The sequence below is a fragment of the Thamnophis sirtalis genome, unplaced genomic scaffold (genome assembly GCF_051295495.1).
Source record: "Thamnophis sirtalis isolate CommonGarterSnake01/CBP01778 unplaced genomic scaffold, rThaSir2_p1.2 scaffold_8, whole genome shotgun sequence".
Classification (NCBI taxonomy): Eukaryota; Metazoa; Chordata; class Lepidosauria; order Squamata; family Natricidae; genus Thamnophis; species Thamnophis sirtalis.
In genome coordinates this window covers 69,026,085-69,048,914 of record NW_028261388.1, presented here as the reverse complement: position 1 = coordinate 69,048,914, position 22,830 = coordinate 69,026,085, and the positions used below count along the sequence as shown (strand labels likewise).

Genomic DNA, 22,830 nt, shown 5'->3' with positions numbered 1-22,830 from the left:
AATGTTGTACAGTAAAATGTAATCAATTCCGTAGAAGCTTAACCATCTGTTAAAGGTTAAATCCGTGAAGAGTATCAGGGTATGGTGCATTTGTCCTTTGATGCATTGAACTCTCGAATCTAGCCTAGTGTTGAGACAGAAGCAAACATAGAAAGGGATGAATTCCCACAATCCCCAAGCAAAATTAATGTCTTCAGTCTGGGTAAAAGTAATATCCTTAGGGGTTCTCTTGTAGATCCTAATGATGTTTGAATTCCCCTGAGACTATCACCAAGCCACAATTTCTATCTACTTGCAAAGAATAAACCACTGCAATTGAATGATTATTGCTGCTATCATGGTTCATAAGCATGGCCTAGAGGCGCAAATCCTCATGGATCTTTTAGTTTTTAAATGAGACCTTGAAACCAACTTCAAATCACAAATTGCATTTCTCTGCACAGAATGTGACATGACTATTATGCATCTGATAACTGGTAATGCTGCTATAGTTCCAAAACCTGGCTGTGAATCTTCAAGATTTTACTTAATATCTACTTGAAACCATCATTAAAACGCATAGCACATGCATCTACACAAATGAACCATTACAGTAATGCAGCTTGTTATTTCTGACTACTATCATAGTGCAAAAGTTCCAAAGCATGAGAAAGAGATGCTGAGTTTTGTGTGTTCATGCATGGCTGACTTTTCAAACCAAACATCCATAAGATTTTGTGCAGCATAGATGCTAAAACCAGAAGAAAAATGGAATCCATGAGGGACCAATTCCAATGATAATGCTTTGGGAATTAAAACAACATCCCTCAGCAAAGGTCTGAAATGTATACTTCAAATAGGTCTGGAGCCCTTCCATTACAGAACTCGCATCCTAATGCAGAGAAATGGTTTGCAAGGATATGATGTTGGAAGATAGACATTGAGAGATGAAGGGAAATCATGGTTGAATCATGGAAACAGGTTCCAACTATGATTTGATTGTACTTTCAACTGGAAACCCATGAAGATCTATTGTTTGAATCCTTATAGTCATTTGTGTACTATAGTGCCAAAAATAATTATATCTATAATTGGTATATTTTTCAGATGGGCCCCAGTAAAATCATAAGAATCCATGAACATATAGGCCCCAGGCCTTTCTATTTATTTAATTTGTTTGTTGCATGACTTCCAAAGATTTTAGGCAAATTGCAAGTAAAAATACTGAGGAACAATGCCTACACGATTGTGAGGGGGACTTTATCCTTAGCAAAGTCCTAAGAGAAGAGTCAGTTTTTCAAGCTCCTTCAAAACACCAGTAGAGTGGTAATCTGGCTCTTCAGGGAATCTCATTTCAGAAGATAGAAAAGACTTCCAAGATCCCAACAAATGGCATTGTTTAAACAAAGGAGACTAGAGTGTACCATGTCCCAACCCTTCTAGATTAAATCAGTTATGCAGATACCATGAGAGAGGTTAATGCTTTATGGTATGAATAATTCCACAAATATTTGGATATATAATTATTACGATTCAATCTGTGTATATCTATTCTTTGCCAGTAATTTCAGCAAAGTCAGAGATAAAAATTGTGAGAAATTTTGATAATCCATATTTAAATCCTTATTTTTCCTTCACTGTGGCTCCAATGAATATAATAGTAGTATTCTGCATAAAAGATTTGCCATTTTCAGGTGAACCCCATATAAGAATCATGAACAACTATGAAAGGATTCAAGCTGGTTTTTCCTTGTCAACATCAATAAATACCTCCATTGCATATCTATTGTTTTCTACTAGAAAGTTGGGTCTTTGTGGTATAAGAATAAAAACAGCCTCCCTATGATGTATTCACAGCACATGCTTAATCAGATGCATTCACACATTACTTTGATCTTTGGATCTTACTATCTTGCATGAACACACCTTGCGAATCCGACAGGTTTAATCCGATTCCTGAATGGGTACAATACAATCCCTCCCCCCTTCTTCACTCTCCTTACAAAACTGGGTTAAGCCTGTTGCATGAACATCTCCCCCCCCCCCCCACCACGCTCTCCCCTCAGTCTCGCTCTCCTTACTTCTTCGCCACATCTTCCTCTGCCCACCGAGGGGTTAATCGTTCTGCCACTCGTCGTCGCAGCAGTTGGGGCTCTGGCTCGACGGCGCTGTCCACCAATACGGTGCTGAAATGGCAAGCGGGTCCTCCTTTGCTGGCTCGCTCTGCCAACCGAAAGTAGTTGGAAGTGTAAGTCAATCGATGATGAAGACGCACAAGGGAAGGAGCGGAGGCTGCAGCTGAGGCGGAGCCAGAGCCAGAGCCATTGCTCTGTCGCGTCCCTTCTGAGCCCGCTGATGTCTCTTCTCGATCGAGGCAGCGGGACTTCCCGCTGGGACTGGGAATATTGTAAGGGGAAACTAAGGCTCTCCCAGAGCTTGTCGAGCTGCGCTCCGAGTTGGGGAAGACTCGAGGTGTTGCTCCTGCTAAGTTCTTGCTTGGCTTTGGCTCCGGCTCCAGCAGCTGGCCAGCTACGCTATTCGGTACTCGAAGAACTGGACCACGGAGCCTTTGTGGCCAACATCGCGGAAGACTTAGGTCTGGACGTATCGGAATTATCAGCGAGGCGGTTTCGTATTGCAACCCGGGCGGGGAGTAAGCAACACCTGGAGGTGAATCTGGAAAATGGGATCCTCTTTGTTAACGAGAAAATAGATCGGGAAGAGGTGTGCGAGGGCAGCAAGGCCTGCCTCCTGCACCTGCAATTGGTCATCGAGAGCCCTCTTGAGCTTTATCGCATCGAAGTGGAGGTGCTAGACATCAACGACAATGCACCCCGGTTCCCTTGGCAAGAATATGTGCTGGAAGTGACAGAATCAGCACTACCTGGGGCCCGCTTTCCCCTGGAGAGTGCACAGGATCCCGACGTGGGCACAAACTCCCTGCGTACTTACAGACTCAGCCCTAATGGTTATTTCTCGCTGGAGGTGCAGACTCGCAGTGACAGCAGCAAGTTTGCAGAGCTGGTGCTGGAGAGGAGTCTGGACCGAGAGCAACAGCGTAGCCACCGGGTCCTGCTCACGGCTTTGGATGGTGGTATTCCCGAGCGCTCGGGCACAGCTAGAGTTGCGATCATGGTGTTGGATGCCAACGACAATGTGCCAGTCTTTGATCAATCCACTTACAGTGTAAGCCTGCCAGAGGATGCGCCCAAAGGGACTCTGGCTATCAAACTCAATGCTACTGACTTGGATGAGGGAACCAATGGCGAAATTGAATATTCATTCAGCGGGCACGCTCCACTAGGTGTGCGGGAGCTTTTCAGTGTGGAGCCCCACACTGGGCAGGTGCGCCTGAAAGGCCAATTGGACTATGAGCGAGCTGATCTTCATGAGCTATATGTGCAGGCCAAGGACCGGGGCCCCTCTGCAGTTGCCATTCACTGTCGGGTATTGGTGCACCTCCTGGACGTCAATGATAACGCACCGGAGGTGACCCTCACTTCGGTCTCCACACCAGTTTTGGAGGACGCACCTCCCGGTACTGTCATAGCTGTAATCAGCGTGCTGGATAGAGATTCGGGAGACAACGGGAAGGTGAGCTGCGAAATCCCGACTGATATACCCTTTCAGCTTCAGTCGTCTTTCCACAACTATTATGCACTAGTAACTACCGCACCTCTCGATCGTGAGACTGTGCCCGAATATAATGTCAGTATCACTGCCCAAGATCTGGGGTCTCCAGCGCTGGCTACCAAGAAGATCCTCACAGTCCAGGTGTCTGATATCAACGACAACGCGCCCCGCTTCCTGCAACCCTCTTACAGCGTCTACGTGACTGAGAACAACGCTCCTGGGGCATCGATCTGCTCTGTCAGTGCGCGGGACCCAGACTGCCAACAGAACGCTTACTTGTCCTACTCCATCGCGGACGGCCAGATCCAGGGCATGCCCGTGGCCACCTATGTCTCCATCAACTCGGACAGCGGGCACATGTATGCTCTGCGCTCCCTAGACTACGAGCAGATTCGCAACTTCCAGATCCAAGTCGTGGCTCAGGACGCCGGGTTCCCTCCTCTTAGCGGGAACGCCACGGTCCACGTCTTCGTGCTGGACCAAAACGACAACGCGCCCTTGGTCGTGGCTCCCATGCCCCGCAATGGTTCCGTGGCTGTGGAGGTGGTGCCTCGCTCAGCAGAGCCCGGCTACTTGGTGGGTAAAGTCTCCGCAGTGGACGCCGATGCAGGACAGAACTCGCGGCTTTCCTACCGGATAGTCCAGGCTACCGATGCCAGCCTCTTCAGCGTGGCCCTCTACACGGGCGAAATTCGCACCGTCCGCGCCTTCCTGGCCAAAGACGCCCCGAAGCACCGTCTTCTCGTCCAGGTGCGGGACAACGGACAGCCCCCGCTCTCGGCCTCGGTGGCCCTGTTGCTCTCGGTGGTGGACAGCGTCCCAGAGGTGCTCTCGGACTTCCGCGAGCTTCCTCCGGGAGGCGAGACCGCTTCTTCCAGGCTTACCCTCTATCTAATCGCCTCTCTGGGCTCCGTCTCCTTCACCTTCCTGGTGGCCATCGTTATCCTCACGGTGGTCAAGTGCCCCAAGGAGCGGCTGACCTTCCCCGACTATGCCTGCTCGCAGCTGTCTTGTGGCGGGGAGGGCGGCGGCTCCTCTGCCTTCTGCTGCTGCGGCGGCGGTTGCAGCTCGTGTGAGCGCTCGGCCCCCGCCTCAGACCGCTTCAAGAACTCCGGCAGCGTCAACGCCCCGGTCTCCTCGGGCGACTGCGGGGACGTCGGAGCCAGCGCAGGCCCTCCTGCCTATTGCTATAAAGTCTGCCTGAGCCCCGAATCGGCCAAGAGCGACTTCATGTTCCTGAAGGCTTGCAGTCCCGCCCCTCCGAGGAACAACGAAGCGGGCCCTCAGAACTTGCCGCCGGCTTCCGCCCCGAAAACCCGAGGGGCCAATAACTCTCGGCAGCTCGCGGACCAGGTAGCTTTTGGGGCGCCCCGAGGGGTGGGGGAGCCCCCTCAGGGAGGTAGCCTGCTAGAAAGGCAGACAGTGCCCGGAATCTGGAATACAGTAAAGCAACTTTCGAGAGGGGGGTGGGATGTTTTCAGTCTCGCCCAACTTTTTGAAAGATTGCGGCCCAGCCTTTTCCCCGAAAGAGCCATCGGGCTCAGCCAAAACACTGGCTCATTACATAATTGTTTGGCCAAACTTGGGTTCCTTTTAGATAGATGAGATGTGGGAGAGGAGTTGGGAAAGGTCCCAGGAGCGCCGCTTTGGTCGACCTCAGGAGGCCCCGGGATTTAGGCAACCTCGCTCCGCAACTGGGGTGTTTCCCTTCCCAGGTCGCCGTTCGTTGGCTCTCTTTCAGTCGGGCGCAATGGGACTCGGCGGTTCCTAAGATCGATACCTGGGTGTCTGTGGGAGGGGGCAGTAATGGGGCATTTCGTTCCCTTCGACTGAGTGGGAGAAGGAAGCGCAGCGGAGTCGGTTGAGATAAAGCCTCAGGCTCCGTCACTTTTACCGAGAGTCAATTGCCCGGCTTGCATTTGCAGTGGGATCCTGCATGTCAACCGCAGAGTTAAGAAGGACGGGGCAGGACCTTTCCTTCGCTGCTAACTGAAGGATCTGGTCAGAACCGAGTCCCCTCAGCAAGGCTCTCTGGACAAGCCAAGGACCACTGTTGAGCTCAGGAGACTTTCCCAGACCCTGGAGTCCTTCCATGTGCCCCTCCTCATTTCCAGAGGATAAGCACCTGCTTTTTCCACTTAGGCAGCCCAGCCTTGCCTGGTGCTTTCTCTGTATATCCCATCCATTGTTGGGTTCCCATCTCTATCCTGTTTCTGGCCTCAGGTGAGATTAATGCTGCACTGCTTTGTGCCAAAAAGAGAGAGGATGCTTTGTGAGAGCAACCAACTCCTGCCCGTACCAAAGCTGAATAAGATGAAAAGGGGGTCTGGGTTGCTGGGGTTGAGGAGGAAAAATCATCATCATTTGCTAAGTCTATTTTTCAGTGAAGCATTTCCTTTGATAATAAAGCAGGATGACTGAAGGTGCACAAAGCAGCACATGCATAAAACACATACGGTTTTGCAGCTCTTTGAAAAATGCCCTCACCATTCTCTAGACAGGGTTTCTTTGTCCATGTTCATTTTCCTTGTTGGATATCCTTGTCTAATATGGTAATGTTCTTGTCAGCTCAAAACTCCCCCTAGTGACTTGATGTCTTGAGCTGATTTCCACCCCTCTTGTCTCAGGCTGATAGAGGAAAGAGCAGCAAGGCCACTCAAGCTCCCCTGGCCACTGAAAGAAGGGGGGGGCTCTGCATTCCTGAGGGGGAAAGGTAGAAATGAAAAATGAAACCCTGAAGTTGTATATCTAGGGCATTGAGGCTTGGAGGCAATTATTCCTCTTGAGTTTAAGGCTGTCTTTAGGAAGGAAGGTGAATCTTTGCACACAATGAAATTTTGAATGAAAACAACCTCCAGCTTTTTCTCATGTTTTCCTCTGTTCTTGTCTCTTTGGAAGAATGGTACACTTCCTTGTTAGCTCTTAGAAATCCACCTTGACATGACTGACGTGGACTCCCCTTTACCCTTTCATTTATACAGGAAGAATTTGATAGCCTTAAATTGCCCTTTGCTTTACTGCTGGGATCTTCTGAGCCACAGGGAATAAGGGAGCTCTCTGAAAGTCCACGGGGGGGGGGGGGATGAATGAAAATCAGTGCAAGCTGAACCTGAACAAGAGCTGCAAAATAAAGCATGGAAAACATTTGGAATGGAAGTAGAATGTAAAATGAATTATGTATGTCTTCTATATTTTGTAAAAGGTTAATTGGTGGATCTTGTGATAGAAAGGCAGAAGTGACAATGTTCCCACAGATCCTTTCCCAGTAGAAGGATGGGCTTCGGAAAAGAATGGAATGGTCCCCCAGCCTGATGCAGAAATGGTCTGGAATACTGTAAAGGTTTTTTGTAATAAGATAGGTACAGGACTGGAAAAGGAGTTTCAGTCAGTTGAAGGACTGGTAAAGAATTATAAAGCGAACTCTGAAACTACCATACAAGGACAGGCATTATGGGCTGAGGGGAGAATGAATGAGTTGAGCGGTTCCACCACAAAACCGCGGTAGACTAAAGCGTGTGTGACTAAAGTGCGGTGACAAAACCGCACCGTCAAAACCGCGCGACAACAGCGCGCCGACAACAGTGCGCCGATAGAAGCGCGCTGTAACATAACCCTAAAAATAACCCTAAACCTAACCCTAAACCTAACGCTAAACCTACCCTAAACCTAACCCTAACCCTAACCCTAACCCTAACCCTAAACCTAACCCTAAACCTTACCTTAAGTTAAATCACGCTTCTGTCGGCGCGCTGTTGTCGGCGCGCTGTTGTGGGTGCACTTTTGACATCGCAGTTTTAGCGCCGCGGTGTTGTCGGCGCGCCTTTGACGTTCGCGGTTATGTCGTGCCACGGAGTTGAGCTGGCATGACCAAGTCAGAAAATTATTGAGATTATCTACCCATGCTGATTTTTCAGATACTCTGATAAGATACTTAGATTATTATTTTATTTTATTTTTTGTTGCCCAATAAATGTGATTGGATAGTGGAGTAAACATTACCCATTATCTCTGAGGGAAAAGTAAGCAAACATTCAAAATCTAATGCCTTCAGTGATACAATATTCTTTGTAACCAGTATGCAAATCTTTTAACTATTTTCTGTGATGGCAAATTAGATATAAATATCAAATAATATTCAGCTATTTGTAATAATCACCTTAATTTTCAATCACAACTTGGAAAAAATACTGCCTCACTCAAAATGTATTAGTTAAACTATATCTAAATCCTTCTCGGCTTGTATATCAAATATTTTTCTTCCTTCCTTCCTTATTAGAAGTTAATAAATAGACTTTTAAAAAATATGCTTCCTTCTAAAAACCTTTTAAAATGTGTGCCAGAGCCTTTTTCTCTTTTCAGTTCCATGGGCTATGAACTCTGATAGTTGTTGGGCTATGGCTGCGCATGGGCTGCATATACTCTGAGAGATACAGAGATTGCATTTGCATAAAGACACAGATCTTCCTCTTTGATTCAAAGAGCGTGCTGGGGAATGAACAGTAAAGCCTGGCCTCTCACAATCACTGGAAAGAAATTCCTGGAAAGATGTGATTTAACTTGATCGCTCTGAGAGAAGGTATTAACCTTGACTCATTCTCAGCGTTTTGGCCAGGTTAAATCAGAGATAACAGTTCTGCTTTCCATTTTATAGCAGATGACTGATCAGCTGAATGGAGAAAAAATGGGTCTTTGGGAACACTAAAGGCTGGATGAAACCCACAGGCCCTTGTTTTCCAGATGGGGTTGTTGTTATTGTTGTTGTTTATTTATATCTAGAACATTAAGTATATCTAATATTTTCACATTGTTGTTTTTTCCTGATTTTTTCACAAGGCATCTTTGAGAAAAGCAAGTTGGGAATTCCTCCTTCCTAAGAATTTCAAGAAAAATTTAAAAGCCACTTATTCTTAATATCTTTGCTGCTAATATAGTTTGACATTTCAAGTACATAATAATTATGCATTTGATATTTTCCCCTCAACTGCCTTCAAGTCAGTGTTGAGTCCTAGTCACTGATGTGGACAGGTGCGTGCAGTTTTCTTGGCAATATTTTCAAAAGTGGTTTGTCCTTGCCTGGGCTGAGAAAGTGACTGGTCCAAAATCAGGATATTGGTAGCACTATTTTGAACAAATAAAAGACATCAACCTTCGTGAGTTCATGAAAGGACTCCAGGGTCATTGCCACCATAGAGTAGCCCAGCTCTTCTCCTCAAATAACCCAAAGTGACTTAGTGGGCTTTCATGCTTAAGGAAAGGCTAGAAGTCCTGTTTCCACTTTCCTAGCCTTGTGATCTTATTCATCAGATCAACCTGGCTCCTAATATAATTAATTATCAGTAAAAATTACACCCAGAGGATTGTGGAGTTGTGCTTCTGGAACCAGTGCTCTTGCTCCATTCCCAGCTATATGCCTTTTTTACTTCCTCATTAGAGCGTAGAGAGATTTCACTCCGCAATTTCTGCCTATATTCCCTGCCTGCCTTGTTCACTTAAGAGTCGGTCGTTTAACATTTGAAACAGAGCAGAAGAAACACTTATCATCCATCTCATGTTCATTTTTTCCTCCGACCCATTTCCCTTCAGAACCCTCCCCAAGCTTTATTGCATGCTTCCTGTGGGCCTCTGGAGAGCGCTCCTTGTTTCCATGGCACACACTTTTCCTGCCTGCCTGCCTGCCTCCAGTCAGGTATCTCTGGAAACCAGAGCAAGAGCAGCCGGTTGGGGAACTGATCCCAGGCGGCTCCATCCTCTCTGCCGAAAGAAGGCGAAGATGCTGCCCTTCCGCGAGAGAAAGGGACCCCTTTAGTCTCCTTTCAGGCGATGAAAGTAGCCTTTGCAAGAACCGCGCCCCCCAAATCCCTGTAGAGGAAGAGCTTTAGCGCCTCTTGGCAAAGGCCTCTCCCTCGACATGCTGGCTCTCTGTCGGGCGCCGAGCGAACGAGCGAGCTCCGCACCCCCTTCCCGCTCCCCGCGATAACGAGGACAATTAAGGCGAAAGCGTAAAACTGGGGCAATGATTTCGAGCGGTGCCTGTTTCAGCGAGTCTGAGTGACGCCACTAGATTTCAACCATCTCCGCGAAACACGCGGATCTTTCTTTGGAAACAGCGCCCCCTTTTGTTGATCAGGATATTATTCGCTCGCAAATTATATACTGTACGATTATTTGAAATCCGTATTCTTGCATACGGATCGGGCGTCTGTCAAAACAGCAGTTCGGTTTTGTCTTCTAATAAGCTGCGCAGCCCTAACTTTTCCGGGGCCGCTTTCTTCATGCCTATTCAGCTTACTCAGTGTCTGAAGGGAACTGGATATAGTATAGTAAGCGAATGAATCACGCCCACAAGTTCCGTATCAGTATCAGCTTAGATACAGCACTTTTCAGTGAAGATAGTTCTCGCCTTCCGATAAAAGAGCCAGCATGCAGATTCAGAAAGTTTAAAAGTAACAATTATACCTCTTTGAAAAGCTTTCCAGTTGCAGTATTGTACTTTTTTCATTCCTGAAAGAAATGCAATAGGTTAGAAAGAAGAGGAGAAAAAAACAGAATGCAGGAAGATGCATTTTTACAGGCAGTATATGCAGCTCATATAGCAGTGCTATTCCTTTCTGGCAATACCCCCCCCCCCCAACCACACACACTTATGATACTGTCAAAAACTAACACGTTTATTGTAGCAAGAGCTTTTGCGAACTGCAGTTGACTTTACTGGATGCATAATGGAAAATCAGAATATTGACTCATTAACTACTTGATATATGTTTGCTAAATATTAATGCTCAGAGTATGGAAAATAAACACAATGATCTTAATTCTTAGTATAGGAAGGCTACTTTATTTCTCCAGTTGGCCCTTCAACTCCGACGGACCTTGGATGAAGCAGATTATCTAGACCCTTTTCAGTCTGGTTTCAGGCCTGATTACTGCACCGAAACCGCTTTGGTCGCACTGACTGATGATCTCTGGCGGGCCAGGGATAGAGGACATTCCTCTATCCTAGTGCTCCTTGACCTCTCAGCGGCCTTCAGTACCATCGACCATGGTATCCTTCTGCGACGGCTGGAGGAGATGGGAGTGGAAGGCACCGTTCTACAGTGGTTCTCTTCTTACCTGTCCGACAGGTCGCAGTCGGTGTTGGTTGGAGGGCAGAGGTTGACCCCTAGGCCCCTTAATTATGGGGTGCTGCAGGGGTCGGTCTTGTCCCCCCTCCTATTTAATATCTACATGAAGCCACTGGGTGAGATCATTCGCCAGCATGGGATTAAATACCACCAGTACGCGGACGACACACAGTTGTATCTGTCTGCCCTGTGCCAACTCAGCGTAGCGGTGGAAGTGATGTGCCAGTGCCTGGAAGCTGTTAGGGTCTGGATGGGAGTGAACAAACTCACACTCAATCCTGAAAAGACCGAGTGGCTGTGGGTGTTGCCCCCTAAGGACAGCCCAGCTAGTCCATCCCTAAGCCTGGGGGGAGAAAATTTACTCCCCTCAGAAAGGGTCTGCAACTTGGGGGTCCTCCTGGATCCACAGCTGACGTTAGAACATCACCTGTCGGCTGTGACCGGGGGGCCTTTGCCCAGGTTTGCCTGGTGCATCAGTTGCGGCCCTATTTGGACCGGCAGGCACTGCAAACAGTCACTCACGCCCTCGTCACCTCAAGACTGGATTACTGTAATGCGTTCTACATGGGGCTGCCCCTGAAAAGTGTTCGGAGACTACAATTAGTCCAGAATGCAACTGCGCAAGCGATACTGGGTGTACCAAGGTACACCCACACTACACCTATCCTCCGCGAGCTGCACTGGCTCCCTATCAGTCTCCGAGCACGATTCAAGGTGCTGGTTATTACCTTTAAAGCCCTACATGGCCTAGGACCCGGATATCTATGAGACCGTCTTCTGCCGCACACCTCTCTACGACCGATAAGATCGCACAGGGTGGGCCTTCTCTAGGTGCCATCAGCTAGACAATATCGGCTGGCGGCGTCTCGGAGGAGGGCCTTCTCTGTTGCCGCTCTGGCCCTATGGAATGAACTACCCCCAGAGATCCGGACCCTACCCACTCTCATGGCCTTCCGAAAAGCTATCAAAACCTGGCTATTCCGGCAGGCCTGGGGCTGTTGACCTCTTGACCGAGGTCCAGTCCCGATTAGACTGGGTGCATGATGTGTTTCTTTTAATCTGCTTTCTTCTGTTTGTTTTTAACCTTTCTCTTAAAAATTTATTTTCTATAAGGCACCTGGAGTCCTTCGGGATTGGGCGGCCTATAAGTTTAATAAATAGAAATAGAAACAGAAATAGGTATTACCGAGGCCTGATTCCTGAGACCAGACTATAGCATCTGAAGAATAACAACTGAGTTCAAAATAATAGAAACAATAGGAATGGAGACAAATCACAATCTATGTCAAAACTATCCTCAGCTGCTTCAAAAGCCAACTTAATGAATTTGGTGATACTGTAGAAATTATCTGGTTTAAAATAAGGGTAGGGCTGACCAAAACAATTATTCTTAGTATCTGCTATTATTGGTCCAACCAAGGAGATAGTGTGTAGAATACTTGCCAGATGAGGAACAAGTAGTAATAATGGAGGACTTTTATTATCCTCATGTCAGTGGGAGGAAATATCAAGAGTAGCCCTTCCAGGAAATTTCTGAACTTTACAGCTTTTTTGTTCAGCTAATAGAATTAAAAGGGGGACATCTCGAGTACAACTGTGAGTTTCCCCACCTTTTTTAATGAATGTTTTTACTATTTGATTACAGTTTGTTTTTGCGCTTAGTATTATTTTTATTGTTGGATGCATGGAAAGTATAAAGGAATATTTTAATCAAAAAGAAAATTCATAAATAAAATGCCAATATGCTTTATATTAATAAGAACAATTGGTGTAGTGGTTACCGTACCAGGGTAGAAATTGGGGAACCAGGAATTCTAGTTCTGCCTAAGGCATGAAGGACCTGGAGCCAGTCATTCTTTCTCAACCCTAGAAAGGAGGGAATGACAAATCATGACTGAAAAACCTTCCCAAGAAAACGGCAAGGATTAGTCCAGGGAATCTCCATGAGTCAATACTGACTCAAAGATACACCAAAATGTATTTTTTTCATATAAAACTAGGAACAATATGAAAATAATAAAGGACATAAATAGAAAGTGGAAAGAGGGACACATAAAAAGGAAAAGAAGGTATAGTTAGCCTGGATTTGTAGAAAAATAGGATAACAGAAATTCAGAATGAACTAAGGTTGAGAAAGGATGCTAAGAAGATTTCCCCCCCGCTCCGAATCCTAGGAAAATAAAAAGTCTTCTGTGCAAGTAAAAAAGGTAGAATAAATTGTATATTCCATTATTTACAATAAAGTGCAGGACAGAAAAGTAATAATTAACTATATATTATATAGCTAAATGTTCCTTGGTTTTTATGGAAGCTTTATGCTTAACTATCTAAAACAGTGGTAGTCAACCTGGTCCCTACCGCCCACTAGTGGGCGTTCCAGATTTCATGGTGGGCGGTAGGGGTTTGCTGTAACTCTGCTTTATAAATTTTATAAAGTAAAGTTACTTCCCTACTTTATAAATCACCATTACTGTGGAACGGTGGGCAGTTAGAAAATTTTACTACCAACAGAGATATAAAAGTGGGCGGTAGGTATAAAAAGGTTGACTACCCCTGATCTAAAATCTAGAAAGCCTTGCAGTCACCATAGCCTGGTTTCAAAAACTTCTTTGAGAGGATGTCTATGCAGAATTCATGTTAAGTTAATCTTTCTAGAAGCATAGAATGTGATATGGTTTTTCCTCAAGGACTAGCTTTCAAACAGAGATGGCAGGCCATCTAAGTGTGATAACGAGGCACAAAGCATCCAGAATTCTCATCTGATAGAAGCCTGCTTTACGTACAGTAACTGACAGTTTAAGGACAGTTCATGTCCTACATTACAGGACAAGTTCTCCAGTTTTCCTTCTAGCTTCTTCCTCAGGTCATTCACCATCCTACTTAATAGTTTTTCTTCAATTCTAACATTTGAGGGAAAATTGCTGAGTAAGAAGGATGAATGCACCAAGGAAGAAGCTAGAAGAAAAATTGGGGAATGTATCTTGAAATCAGTGACGTGCAGTCAGGGGAGGCAGGGCCTCGCCACTGTCTTCATGAAAAGAAAAAAAATTAAAGGAAAAAGGCTGAGGTAGTTGCTGCCAGAGTCATAGTGGATGACTGCTCAGTGCTTAACTGTTTAAAAAAGCCTCTAAAAAAGTGCCCTCTACAGGAGGAGGCGGGAGAACCACATGCCTCATTTAGTCTATCTTTATGATCACTCTAGCAGAGTTAAGCAAGGGTTAAAAGCCAAAAAATTCCTTATGTAGATGAGGCACGTGGTTCTCTCGCCTCCTGCTGTAGAGGGCATTTTTTAAAGAGGCTTTTTAAAACAGTTTTAAACAGTTAAGCAGAGTCATCCATTTAGCCCGCTTGCCTCACCAGCCATAAACCTCACCGCATGTCATTGCTTGAAATACTTCAAACTGTTTGCGAAAACAGAAAAAATGTTCATATTCACTAGAGGTTCTTCACCTAACTTGTTCAATATTGTACAATGGTCCAGCCAAATGAAATATTATTTGATTTCTCCAGTACCTTCAGCCGGTTTATTCAAAATTTCATGAAAATTACTTAGCTCCAATATCTTTTCCTCTCCAAATCTGTCTTCTTCAAAATCTATGCTTGCAGCTTCTTCAGAAAGCTCAACTTCCTAAAATCTGATTCCATATGGCTCCTACCATTTAGAATAAGTAGTTGCATTTCAAAAGCAGTGTCCTGGAACATTGCCATTAGTCTTCTGTTGATCAAATCCTCAATGTTACAAACAAAATTCAAAAGTTGTACCATAAAGCAATTTCTGAAATATTGTTTAGACCAATTCCAAATTTCATAGGAGGAAATACAAGAAGAATCTCTAGTATTTTGGAAGAAAGATGAGTTACGCTACTTGAACTAATAAAATTTAGAAACATGTTGATAGTAATAACAATTAGATATAGTCTCTATGGATGTGTTCTCTATGTAATGTAATTATAAATCTAACTCTTGATTTTGCATTATGTATAGAAATAAAAGAATTTGAGCTTGAACCAACTATTGTCCCCATCTAAATCTATACCTTGTCCAGAATAAAAATAAAACAGAAATTAAGCAAAATTCTTATTGCATTTCTTTTGTATATATAAACATTGTTATTTTTATTTTTTTGTTGCTTTCATATTCACATGTCCTCAGACTCTAAGTGGAATACACTGAGGCTCCTCCAATTTAATTAACAACATTGTAAGTGAATGTCTTGCTGTAGGCCATTGATAGTGAATGATCCACCACCATGTGAGTTTTAGAGTCCCACAGCCTAGCTATTATGCTGTACTGATAAAAACAATGAGTAATGAAAAAAAATGAGCCATGAAACATCTCTCTTTTAATGGAACTTTTAAGGAATTAAGCCACTTTGTGCTGCACTTGGCCAGGCTGGCTAGACTTGATCAGTGTTGGGAATTCAATATTATTTGTGGGGTTGTTGTCCAAAGGCAATTTGGTACTGACTGCTTTGAGAAAGGATTTGAAATTTCTTACCAGGGAGGGGTGATTTGTAGCAGGTCCTAGCCTTTGGTAAGTATTGTATTTATCCTGTTTCAGTGAAACAATTCCACATCAGCTAAAGCATCCTATGGGAAAGCTTGAAAGACTCTTTTTGTCTCTTAATATTGCTTCTTTGTTGTCCTGCTGTAGGCCATCATTAGTTGTTATAAGAACAATTGCTTTCAAAGCACAAAAAGGTTACCAGAACAAATACATGTGGTGAAGCTGTCCTGACGATGTGTATTTAATTCAAAACCTTTGTTTTTAAATCTGTAGGTAAAACAGGCCAATGCAGACTGGCTGCCATCAAAACAACCAATACTGAAGAGGTATTATAAGGGAAGGGAGGGTTGCCTTATTACCTTTAGGATAATAGTTGCTAAAGATTTTGTGAGTGCTTATCTTATGTCTCTTTTTTATTTCTTACGTTCTAGTTCACAGAGTCTAGAGGATGTAGGAAAAGTTTGGAAAGGAGTTCAGAAAGATCATGACAGATTGTGTACTTTGGTCACTCCAATGTCTGGTGAGTCTTGGATTATCAAACCCTAAAATCTAACGATTTCTGTCATTTTTGAGATAATGAAAACCTCCCTCAGATGTTCCCCTTCTGTCTTACTTTGGCATTTTGGGTTTTTTTTGGGGGGGGGGGGGTTGACTATTATTTCTCAGCCAAACCTGTCTACCAGGGTTGTGAGAATAAGAATAAAACTGACGGTGGTAAGCAAGCAAACAAATCTATAGCTGGTATGGAATAATGTCTCCTTCTAGTTGTGCTGAGTTTCAGGTAACAAGTCTATGTAGTTTCCTTGACAACAGCACAAACAGTTTTGCCATGATTTCTTCTGGGATGTTATTTTTTCTTTTTTTAAAAAATGTGTTTTATTGATGTTTATTATGATCAAATATAATGAAAATAAAGATTAGGAAAAAAAGGTGAGGAATGCAGGATTTAAAGAGAAAAAGAAAAAGCACAGTAAAATACTAATACGGTTGCAACCTCAACTTTTTACATTACTTACAGTTGGTACCAGCTAGTTCTACAACTGCACAATTATTAAATCTTCAAACTAAATTCTAAATTTCATTTTTTTCTATTTCAGAGAAACCAAAAGCAATACCCCAATAGAAACTTTTAAACTTCCTTTTAACTTATATACTTTCATTTTAATAATATTTTGCAAACTTTAGGAATTATTCAAGATGTGTGTGTATGTGTGTGTCCTAATTTCATTTTTAATAATACTTTGCAACAGCTTTTTTTTTCAAACTCTCAATCTAGTTTCTAGCCCTAATATGTTTCCTGGTAGTTTCCCACTCAAGGTCACAAAGGGAGTGCCAATTGTGTGCTTCTCTGTCTCTGTCTCTGTCTTTCTGTCTCTGTCTCTGTCTCTGTCTCTCTGCCTCCCTCCCTCCCTCCCTCTTCATGTCTGTGTCCATATTCATATTTCATTCATTCCAGATCTGGCTTTCAACTTTAGAGGAATCCCAAATCTGAGGCAAATTGAGGCATTTGTAGGAAACATTTTTAATCACCCCAAGCAGGGCAATTTGCCTTATCTGCTTTTCCCACTTCGAAATCTCTGCAAAACTTTCACTTTTTCTTTCATAAAGCATGTGTATGTGTATGTATGTATGTATGTGCATTTTGTTGTATTTGTACAAAATGTAACAAAAAGGCAACAGTAAATATATTGGGTTTCTGCCTGGATGGTCTCTTGTGACGAGCCGAAGGACAGAGAATGGAAGTAGTGATCTTCCTTCCATATTTGGGCATACCGGGGGTTGAAAAGAAATAATATATATATATTTCCATTACTATTTATATGAATATAAATATAAATATAAATAATATAAATATAAATATAAATAATATAAATATAAATATAAATATAAATATAAATATAAATATAAATATAAATATAAATATAAATATAAATATAAATATAAATATAAATATAAATATAAATATAAATATAAATATAAATATAAATATAAATATAAATATAAATATAAATAATATAAATAATATAAATATAAATAATATAAATATAAATATAAATATAAATATAAATATAAATATAAATATAAATATAAATATAAATATAAATATAAATATAAATATAAATATAAATATAAATAATATAAATAATATAAATATAAATATAAATATAAATATAAATATAAATATAAATATAAATATAAATATAAATATAAATATAAATATAAATATAAATATAAATATAAATATAAATATAAATATAAATATAAATATAAATATAAATATAAATATAAATATAAATATAAATATAAATATAAATATAAATATAAATAATATAAATATAAATATAAATATAAATATATATTTCCATTACTACTATCTTTGTGTTTTGCTCCTTCCCCTTCTTATTTATCATTAATAAGCATTACTAATAAAATTTTAAAAAGAAAGAAAAGAAAGAAAGCTTCTGGTATTTGCTTGGGTGTTCAGTGACTGACAGGTCTCTTCTTATTTTTGAATGATCTTTGCAATCAAATTCTCATTGATCTGATCATATCTTTCGCATGAATTGCAAGATAATAGAACAGAATATCTCAGGTGCTGATTGAAAAATGGAATAGGCTGTTTATGGACAAAAAGCCAAAAATACATCTTACTGAAACTTGCTAACACAAGGGATTGTTATGAATTTGAGGAATGCCATAAAATTATTCAGTAACTGGCTTTTATAGCCAAAAGACAAATGACTGATTGAGATATCTATTATGCCCAAAATTTGTAGTTCAGTCTTAGCGGCACTGTCCTGGCTAGGACACCATCAAAATGTATCTTTGGGAAAGGAAGAAATAATTAACTTTTCTTCCTCCTGTTGTAAAAAACTGCCATGTCCTTCTAGAGACCTGCTGCTGGTTCTGTAAGTGATATAGTGCAGATAGTTTTGTAATTTCAAAATTCAGGAGTCTTTTAGATATATCCTGATTTAGAATAATGCTGAAAGGAGAGCTTGCTTCATGGCAGTGGTTGAGCACCATTTTTTTCTATGTTACATAACATTATAGGAGAAAGACAGACAAATCAATGACCAAAGTAAGTAAGTAAATAAATATATGGTAATCTTCCTGCCAGTAAAATTGAAGCTCCCATTTTCCTGAATCACTTACTGATATGTTGAACTTTTTAGAATGAACCATTCTAAAAAATTGATATATTGCTGGAGTATTGGGTTTTGCCCATGGAGTGGATTGGGAGGTCTCCTCTATGTGTTTACCCATATATGTATTGGGAAATATAATTTTACACATACAGGTAATCCCTAAGGTACAACACCCCATTTAGCAAATGTTTGAAATTATGACAGACCCCGCCCCCCAAAAGCTATATATGACCCCATTTCAAAGATATGATGGCTGCTGTGGCTGTTCGGTCATTTGCTCTTATGACTCACCACAGGGTCACTGAAGTGCCCTCCTACCTCTCTCTCCCCCATCCCACAGTGTTTGGGCTTCTTTCCCACATGCTCTTTTGAAGCTCTCCAGACCTCGTGTTGTAGAATGAGTGCTGCCCATGTATCCCCAGGCCAAGCAGCAGCAATCCAAATACAATTGCCATTTTGTCCCACTCCTTTGTAGATGGGACAAAATTGTGGCCCCCAGAGAAATTGCTTCATTTTGCTGCACAGGGTCTGAACAGTGCTGCAGAAAGCTTTTGTAGTGTTGTGCAGATCTTGGCAAGGCAGCAAAATGAAGCAGTTTGTCTTGGGGCTGTGTGGTGGCAACCCAAAAGTGGCTGCCATTTGTGGGTGGAGACAAAATGGCAGTCAACAGACAAACTACTCCATTTTGGGGTGCCTCCTGAATACATTTCACCTAATGATTGCTGTAACATGCGACTGCAATGGGCAGGCTCCATTATGGCCGTATTTTGAGGACTACCTGTATACAGATAGTTTCCTTGTTTAGTGACCATAACTGTGACTGGCAAATTGGTTACTAAGTGCTACAGTTTCTAAGCAGAAAATCATATGACTGCAATGGGTTTATGACCTTACAGTCTTTCTCATTTGGTTGTTAAATAGAGTACTATAGTCATGAACTAAGACATCACATGTTTACAATTTAGAATTTTACTTCCATAGCCTCTATTAATGTTTCTTGTCGCAAACTGGTTGCAAAGCGTGTGAATGGCTATCAGTGGTGGGTTTCAAAATTTTTGGGAACGTCTTCTGTAGGTGTGGCCTGCTTTCCGGGTCCATTGATGGAACCTCTTCTAACCGGTTCAGTAGATTTGACGAACCGGTTCTATCAAATAGGTGCGAACTGGTAGGAACCCATCTCTGATGGATATTACGTGACCATGGGACACTGAGATGGTCATAAATGCAAGGATTGACCACAAAGGTTTTTTTTTACATCATTGTAACTTCAAAGTTAGTGAATAAGTGAGAAATATCTTTATTCTGCCATGTACAGATGCATTTTCTTGGTTTTGGATATCTTACTTCAAATTGAAATATAATTTAGAAAAATGAAGCATTTGCCTGGCATCTTCTGCAAAATGGGCAGTGTTTGATGTGCTGTGTTTTATCCAGGGGCTTCCCTCTATCATTAAAAAAAATTGTTTTTCACAGAACATAAGAAGACATCTGGTCCCCCGAACAGCATCCGGACCCCTCCATATGCACCCCTGTATTTGCAACATATTTCTCCTCTGGATTATCAACACAATGTATATATTCCAGGAACCCCAACAACATCTACCAATAAGGACAGCTCTGTATTTCTGGAGCAGGAGGCTAAAAACAGCTTCTCCACATTTGGAAAGAGGAAGAAAATGATCAATTATTCTGATAAGCATGACAGCATGGTTATTAACAACCTGAAATAAAGTTTCTTTTGCAGACCGGCAGGCATTGCAAACCATGCCTAAATATTTCCGTGCTGCTGGAGATCTCTGACTTTGTATGCGATTGTACATAATATAAGTGGCCAAGAGTTCTTACCTACAAGCTACTTCCCCTGAAAAGACGGCAAACAGTGATTGACGGTAATGTCAAGACATAGGAATGACTGTAATTTATAATGAAGGCATGGAAATGTCTCCATGGACACAGGTGGATGCTACCTCTTGGAATTGGAGAAAGGAAAAAAGAAAGTAAAATAGAATGGACATAACACAACATTCCCCCCCCCCCCCAATTTTATTTCAGAGTTCTGGTGACTGCTTTGTGTGGAGAATGCAACATGACTGGCAAGTTGAAAAAGAACATAAATGAATCATTTGTTTAACACTATGGAATATAATACATGAATGGGGTGGAAGCAGGACAATTGTCTGAAATTCAAAGAGGCCATGGTATATACCGTACACTTTTCAACTTTTAGGAACTTTCTCCCATTTTCTAGATGAAATAATTCTTTTTAGACTGTGAATGTTTCAACACTGCCTTTCATTTTGTTGTGTTGTTAGCACATTGAGCAACGTGGAAAATTATGGAAAGCTAAAACTACTTTTTGCAACAGAATTTGTGAGGGTAAAGGTAATGCTTAACAGAAATGCATCTATTTATTTCATATATTTCACCCACTGATAAAAACATTTTTTCATTATTACGTACATTTGGATTTAAGACAAAGCATCATTTAAAATGGGCTTTTTAAAGAATCGAACTTTTAAGAATTGCAATGTCATATGCATGTACAACAGGGGTGGAGCTTTCAGTGCAACCCTATGGTGTTGCTTTATCGTTCTGAGAAAAGCTGCAAGCTCCTACAGAGCCCCATGCTAAATGCACACACTTCCAAGTTGAAGTGCAGAACAAAGAATTCCACAAGTAATAATATATGTTATGCTTTATTTTGAATCCATTATGCATTTCCAATAAGTGTTTTCAAATGGAATGAAGTTGGCAAGGAGTCAGTACTACACTCCCTAAAGAGATATTATGGAGGGGGAGAGGAGGAATCCTCCAAGGAGAATGAATGTTTTTGATATCATACCAGACTCTGCTAAGCAATTTCGGCTATCTTCTGAGTAGCAATTCTATGAGACTGTTACATTCTATTGAATGGATGTTTTATTTTGGATCACTCTACGGTCAAATTGTTATTGCTTTACTTCTCCCTTCAACTAATTTTAAAGTGTTTCGAATACAAAGCCACTATTTCTAGTAGACACAAAGGAGAGCTGAAAGGAGAATAAAAATTAAATCTATTCTAGTGCTCTAATATTGGGAATAAATTCTAGCCTACTGTTCTGGGGCTGGGCAAGATGAGTAGGAAAATTTTGGGACACATTATATGCATTCACCTCCATTGCAGCTATACTACATTCTAGCTGATGAGCACCAAAGAGAAATGAAATGGCTATAAAAATGGTTCGGTCAGATCACATTATCAGTATTTGCATATATGCACAATTTTGCCCTATGGACAAAAATAAAATAAAATCATGAGTTCCCAACCTATTGTAAAACTTGATTTAGGATATATAATGGGAGAAATGCTGATAGAATTAGAACTTAACACAACAGATCTTCATTATACTACATTATCAATTTGTTCTTTTCATAGGCATTCCAGATTTAAATATTAGCAATTCTATCCTCATTTTTCACAAGATTAGCTTCAGCAAGAAGTTATTTGCAAACAAGTCCATTGGGCACATTTGTTTAAGATAATTTGTGTGTATTTATGTGTTTCCGTGTGAATATTTTTTTTTCTTAAAAACAGTCTTTGACCTATATGCATGGAAACAGTCTGCCAGAATCACAGAAATAAAAATTGATTGCATTTGAATTATAATTGACTGCTTTTTGAATAATACATGCAATGCATGTTTGCTTTATAGTAATAAATTGTTCTTTAATAACCTCAAATGGAAAAAATAGATGCATAACATGGAAATTTTAAAATAATACTTAAACAGAAATTATACAGAATTATATTAATCAGTTTTTTTCATTTTATTGGTAAACATAAAAATTAAAAAGCTGAAACTGAAAACATATCTTCAATCTGGAATTTTAAGTTCAGAGTAACAATTTCTTTTCAATAACGCAACTGTCTTCTGGAGTATGTTGCAGGCTCAATAAATCCAAAATATTGGATATCTTAAACCAGTGGTTCCCAAACTTGGCAACTTTAAGACTTGTGGTCTTCAACTCCCAGAATTCTCCAGCCAGCTCTGCTGTCTTAAACAGTTGCATTTCAAGTTCTCAGTATATAGTTCAACACAAAATTAATATAATTAAACTTTATTTCTCTTCACAAAATATATTGTCAATAATTTCACTATCAACTCCAAGTGGAACTACTGTGGAAGAGGCCCAAATCACCGATGCCAGGGCCCTTTCAAATACATATACAGGGATGAAAATTAGGTTCTAATCCATTATTCAAAAGTCTGTAGGAAGTTAGCCCCACCCCTTTCCTAGGAAAATGAGATATTCTAGGAAATATTAAAAAGGCAGAATATTATTTTTTCCTGGATGAGAAATGGAGAAACATTTTTTAGGCAGGAAGAAGACTCACTCTTAATAGCCCCCACTCTCCTCAATAGCCTACAGCAGATGTCCACACTTAAGAGATAAAGAGATTC

At 41.4% G+C, this 22,830-nt stretch overlaps 1 protein-coding gene across 1 annotated transcript; it reads left to right on the top strand.

Moving 5' to 3' along the window:
* Positions 1-2,310: 2,310 nt before the first annotated feature.
* LOC106549513 (protocadherin-10-like) lies at positions 2,311-22,034 on the top strand. Its single transcript, XM_014067201.2, has 4 exons — positions 2,311-4,965; positions 15,513-15,565; positions 15,671-15,759; positions 19,862-22,034. Exons 1-4 carry the CDS (start codon positions 2,335-2,337, stop codon positions 20,116-20,118), a joined length of 3,030 nt encoding a protein of 1,009 aa, XP_013922676.2. The 5' UTR covers positions 2,311-2,334; the 3' UTR covers positions 20,119-22,034.
* Positions 22,035-22,830: the final 796 nt, after the last annotated feature.